This window comes from Poecilia reticulata, linkage group LG19 (genome assembly GCF_000633615.1).
Source record: "Poecilia reticulata strain Guanapo linkage group LG19, Guppy_female_1.0+MT, whole genome shotgun sequence".
In the NCBI taxonomy this organism is placed as follows: Eukaryota; Metazoa; Chordata; class Actinopteri; order Cyprinodontiformes; family Poeciliidae; genus Poecilia; species Poecilia reticulata.
This window is the reverse complement of record NC_024349.1, coordinates 79,205-84,292: the sequence shown is the minus strand read 5'-3', so window position 1 is coordinate 84,292 and position 5,088 is coordinate 79,205. Positions and strand designations below refer to the sequence as shown.

Sequence of the window (5,088 nt, the reverse complement as noted above, 5' to 3'; positions counted from 1 at the left end):
AGCAGTGTGTGTGTAGCAGTGTGTGTAGCAGTGTGTGACTTACGCTGCCGTCGCTGCGCTGGCCGCCCTTGTGGGTTATCACCACCACCTCCATCCACTTCCGCAGGTGTTGCTGCAGGAGCAGAGGACACATGTCAGGGTGTGTGTGTGTGTGTGTGTGTGTGTGTGTGTGTGTTCAGAAGCAGACAACGAACTGGAGCAAGGCAGTAACTGCAGACGGACCAGTCCGATCCTGCTGGATCTGGTTCTGCAGAACTTTAAGGTACATTGCAAATGTTTTCACATCTTTTCTGTTACAAACACAAAATGTTTCATTTCCACACAGTTGAATCGGAGCTGATCCTCTAGTCTGGATCCAGAACCACCCTGGTCCGGTTCTGTTTGTCAGACAGCCTGGTTCTGGTCCAGCCCGGCAGAACCCTGACCCTGCTGCAGGAGGCAGCGTGGCGGGTGTGAATAGTTTCTCCCTGCTCTCACCATCATCTGGTCGCAGAACTTGTCGTTGAAGGAGTTGGGGAAGAGGCGCGTGACGGAGGTGAGGCGGTTCACCACGTTGAGCGTCAGGCTGCGGTAGTCGCCCAGCATCATCAGCAGGGGGCGCATGTGAGTGTGGATCTGGTCCACCTCGATGGTGGCTCCCTCCAGGAACTGCAGACACAGAATGCTTTTTAGCTTCTGGATCTACAGGAAATTACCTCACTCTCCTACAAAATAAAAGCAGGATTACTTCAATCGCTTCATTTCCAAATAGTTTTGACCCACGTGACAGAAAGTGTTAGCCGGCTGATTCTGGTTCTGGAGGGATCTGAGACCCATCCAGGTTCTGGATGTTTTCACAGCTTTACCCTCTGAGATCTAACTGATCGGTTCTGGATCATGCGATTTCTGAAGGGTTCTGGATGCTGAGCAGGCGGAGGGCCTGATGCATGGCAGCCTCCTCCATTTCCTCCATCCCGTATCGATCTCGCCATGGCAACGCTGATTAGCAGCGGCGGGCCGGGGATGGATGAGGAGGAAGTGACGGTTCGGGGACGGCGTGATGGAGCAGCCGGCCAGGTTCATATGAAGATAAGTGGCAGCGGATCCCGCACACAGGAAATGGGTTTCATTAAAGCCGCCGTCCCGCTTCCTGGGCTCTTCAGGCCCAGACCGATCCATAAAGGTGCTGACGGACGGCCGCGGTTGGCTCAAGCTGATCGGCACCAACTCAGTTTACAAAAAGCAAAAGTTTTTAAGTCAAATCTGAACCAAATCAAGAACAAAAGCAGAAATAAAAATTAGCTGGATGTGAAATAAAAAACTGGTTCTATCCGTTTCCACCTTCTACTGGAAAATAAGGACAGCTTCCTGGTTTCCAGGTTGCCATGGCTACCAAGAGCCATGATTCACCATCATCGCCTTTCCAGAGTAAACGCCGAGCAGCTGGTCGGTCTGAACCAATCAAGAACCAGGATGTAGTTCGGCTGAATCGATTCCCCAGGTAATTCAGGTTCCTTACACTTTGTCAAATATCCTGTCTGTCTGTTTTCTGATCTACGGAAAGGAGCGTTGCCATGGCTGCAGCCTCAGGCACCGTCTGCCCAGGGACTAACAAACATTTTCTTATTACTAGTAAAAACTGTTGAACTATTCACAGGTTCGGCTGGAAGGCTACTTGTGTTGCACGACTCATAGCTAAACGCCGTTTTCAGCTGCAGAGGCAGGTACCACAGAGAAACGGGTTTGGGTTAAACACGGGTCAGTGCAGAGTCCCACAGCAGTGTGTCACCGTGTTCCTGGCTCTCGGATCAGAGAGCAACTCAAAGCGCCATGTTCAGCATCACGTGTCAGTGACATGCTAACCTTCCTCATGCAGGCTTCCCCCGCCTCCTGCAGCTCATTGTTGGTGGAGTTGAGAGCTTTGAACAGAGCAGCGATGATCTTCTCCCTGGACTGAGGCAGGTAGTTGCAGGCGGCCAGAGCATCTGTTCAAAACACCACAAATCGTTAGAGTCACGTCTGAGTCCGTCGGCGTCACGTCGGCGTCACGCCTGAGTCCGTCGGCGTCACGCCTGAGTCCGTCGGCGTCTGAGTCCGTCGCCGTCACGTCTGAGTCCGTCGGCGTCATGCCGGAGTCCGTCGGCGTCTGAGTCCGTCGGCGTCATGCCGGAGTCCGTCGGCGTCACGTCGGCGTCATGCCGGAGTCCGTCGGCGTCTGAGTCCGTCGGCATCAAACTGACTCACTGAGGGCAGCGATCCGCAGAGGAACCAGGGAGGGAAGGCTCTTGTAGCAAGGCAGCTTCATCAGAGCAGCATCCTCTGCCTCACACAGGTTCAGCAGCTGCACACAGGTTGGGAAGTGTTGAGTTAAGCTGGTGGTTTAAAGAGCAGGAGGCTGGGTGGACTGGGTGGACTGGGTGGACTGGGTGGACTGGGTGGACTGGGGSGTCGTACCTCTGTGTAGAAGACCTTGTGCTCCATGACGTTCAGGTCCATGGTGAAGAGGCGCGGCTGCAGCGTGGTGCAGAAGGTGTTGCCCTCCATCAGGCCGATCTGGGCGTTGGCCGGCTGATGGCGGAGCAGGTGCTTCTTGGGAGGAACCATGTCCTGCAGAACCTGCAGAGCAGCCGGGTGTCAACACGCTGCTTCCACGGCCAGATCCTCCTGACCTTTAACCTCTGCTGTACCAGTGTGGTGGTGGCTTACCTCCTTGTGGGGCTCCATGATGACCGTCACGCTCTTGCCGGTGACCTGGGCCAGGACCTGCAGCGAGTGCATGGCCTGCTTCCTGACGGTGGAGTTGGGGGACGTGACCTCTCGCACCAGGTCGTGGGTCACCATGTGGAAGGATTTATCCTGGGCGGCCAGCAGCTCCTCCGTCTTCTCCTCGTCCTTCAGCGGCGTGGCGCAGCGCACCAGCAGCTGCTCCAAGGTGGTCTTCGCCATGGCGACCGCTCCGTTCGACACCTGCGACAAATCAGTGAGGAGACGCTTCGTCAGCCAGAGMACCAGCCTCAAACTTTACTGGTTTTACTGGGATGTAGCGCTGGGACCAACATGTCCAGGTGTTGGAATTCATCCTGCTCTCATTTGATGCACTTTGTTCTGGGGACGATCATTTAAAAACACTACAGAGATTTCTAAAGTGATTTAMAGACAATAAATTAATATATTGGAATAAAGACGATGCTGTTAAAATGTTTATAAGTAAAATGTTTAGTGGTGGTTTTGGATTTTAACTGGATCTCATAAAAACAATAAGTGTGAAAGTTGGACTTGTGAATAAAGTCAAAGGTTCTGTCCGGCCCAAACAGGCAAAACAAACTGAACTTCAGGGCAGAACCAGTTGGGTTTTAAGAAAGTCTTTATTTTATCATAGCTGTTAAAGATTGTTGGCAGCAATCAGTAACTAAGTTACTGGCAGCCGGTTCTGATCCCACCTCTCCGGTGAGGTCCATCATGACGAAGAGGAGCGCTTTGAGGAAGGTGAGCTGGTTCTGCAGAACCCAGATGAGAGGCAGCCGCTCCATCAGGAACTTGATGGACACGACGCCGCCCAGCTTGGCGTACCAGGCCTGCTCGTAGCAGCAGGCGCACAGGCGCTCCACGATGTAGGAGAACAGCGGCAGCTGGCAGGCCTGGGGGCGGAGCCGCGGGGGTTACCATGGCAACACACACCACCGCAGCACGTTCACCGTTAGCGAGGCCTACCCGCTCCTTGGAGCCCAGGATGATGCTGGCCACGTCGAAGATGACGGCCAGAGCCACCTCTCCGATCTTACACAGCTCCTTCTCCTCGTACGCCATGCAGATGGCGATGGCGTCGATCAGAACCAGCGGGTCCATGCCCTTCGACCCGTTCTCCTCACTGTGGAACATGGCGGTGCTGGGCTGGCTGCCCAGCTGGTAGCAGGGCAGCAGGAAAGGTCCTGGACAGGAAAGTAAGGATGAGGACGGAATAAAACGGCGGAGCAGCAGGCGGGGCGCGACGCCTCACCGCACTGCTGGGCCACGGCCACCATGGTGTAATGGCGGATGAGGCTGGCGACGAAGGGCAGCGCGCTGGGCCGCAAGTCCTTGATCACGGCAGACATGAAGGCTCCGGTCAGGGCCTGCTCAAAGGTGCGGCGGGCCGGCGTGTCCTGGGCCTTGTAGCGATGGGAGATGATCACGCTGGGAATCCACTTCTCAGTGAAGCTGCAGAGGAAACACCAGGTCACATGATCTCAGCTGCTTCCAGGTGAACGGATCCACCTGGAAGCAGCTGATTGGGGCAGCAACGCACGCTGCAGGCGGAGCAGCAGCTAGCAGGGATCGGCTGATGCTCAATAATCACATTCCCACCGTTACTAATGTGGTTTTAACGTGTTTACATCATCGTTAGCTCCTAGACGGAGAGACTGAACGAGGCAGGAAGTAGGTCGTCTGACCGCTAATGGCGCTAATGCTAACCCGCTGTTCCGCTAACTAACAAGGAGAGCTGCCAGTACAGCGCAGGAGGAACGATGGACTTTCACTCCTGAGCCAAACGGCCTCASAAGGTTTAACGAGAAGCAATCAGGGAACATTTCATGTTCAAACTGTTGCTCCAAAATCAGCGACGTTTATTTAAATAATCTTCATTTTAATGTTGAGACAGATAAACTCACTTATTCCTGCAGGTTTAATCTCTGCCAGGCTCATTTACGTCTGAGAAATTAAAACATTTTCCACCTTTGTCATTATGTTGGCGCCTGTTTGTGTTTCTGGCTGCCTTCAGTCAATCAGCTTAAACTGGTTGTGCTGTTAGCAGCAAGCTAAACACAGAGATCTTGTGATCTTCAGATTCCTGGGATCCCAGAGGATCATTTCCTGCAGCCTTTGAGCTCAGCCTGAAAGCTACGGTGCGGAGCAGAGAGCACTGACTTGGGGTGGGACAGCAGCTGGTACAGGGCGTGTTTGTTGTCGTCCAGGCTGGTCATGGCCACCAGGAAGCACTTGATGACCTCCCAGGCCTGCCGCCTGTAGTACGGCTCCGTGTTGGCGCTCTTCAGACAGTCCAGGGCCGTCTCTATCGCCTGGAGGAGCAGAGGTTAGTTTTACATTTCTACATATGACGCTAAACATGCA

The 5,088-nt window shown here is 54.0% G+C and overlaps 1 protein-coding gene across 1 annotated transcript in view; it reads right to left on the bottom strand.

Annotated features, from left to right (window-relative positions):
- trrap (transformation/transcription domain-associated protein) overlaps positions 1 to 5,088 on the bottom strand; it is a gene marked incomplete at its 5' end in the record, with an annotated part of 63,080 nt that overhangs the window by 49,334 nt on the left and 8,658 nt on the right. The window contains 10 exons of the mRNA XM_017310672.1: positions 44 to 112; positions 478 to 648; positions 1,843 to 1,964; positions 2,224 to 2,320; positions 2,434 to 2,595; positions 2,686 to 2,946; positions 3,420 to 3,617; positions 3,691 to 3,908; positions 3,977 to 4,176; positions 4,885 to 5,036. Coding sequence (XP_017166161.1) covers positions 44 to 112; positions 478 to 648; positions 1,843 to 1,964; positions 2,224 to 2,320; positions 2,434 to 2,595; positions 2,686 to 2,946; positions 3,420 to 3,617; positions 3,691 to 3,908; positions 3,977 to 4,176; positions 4,885 to 5,036 — 1,650 coding nt within the window. The remainder of the gene's footprint in view (positions 1 to 43; positions 113 to 477; positions 649 to 1,842; positions 1,965 to 2,223; positions 2,321 to 2,433; positions 2,596 to 2,685; positions 2,947 to 3,419; positions 3,618 to 3,690; positions 3,909 to 3,976; positions 4,177 to 4,884; positions 5,037 to 5,088) is intronic.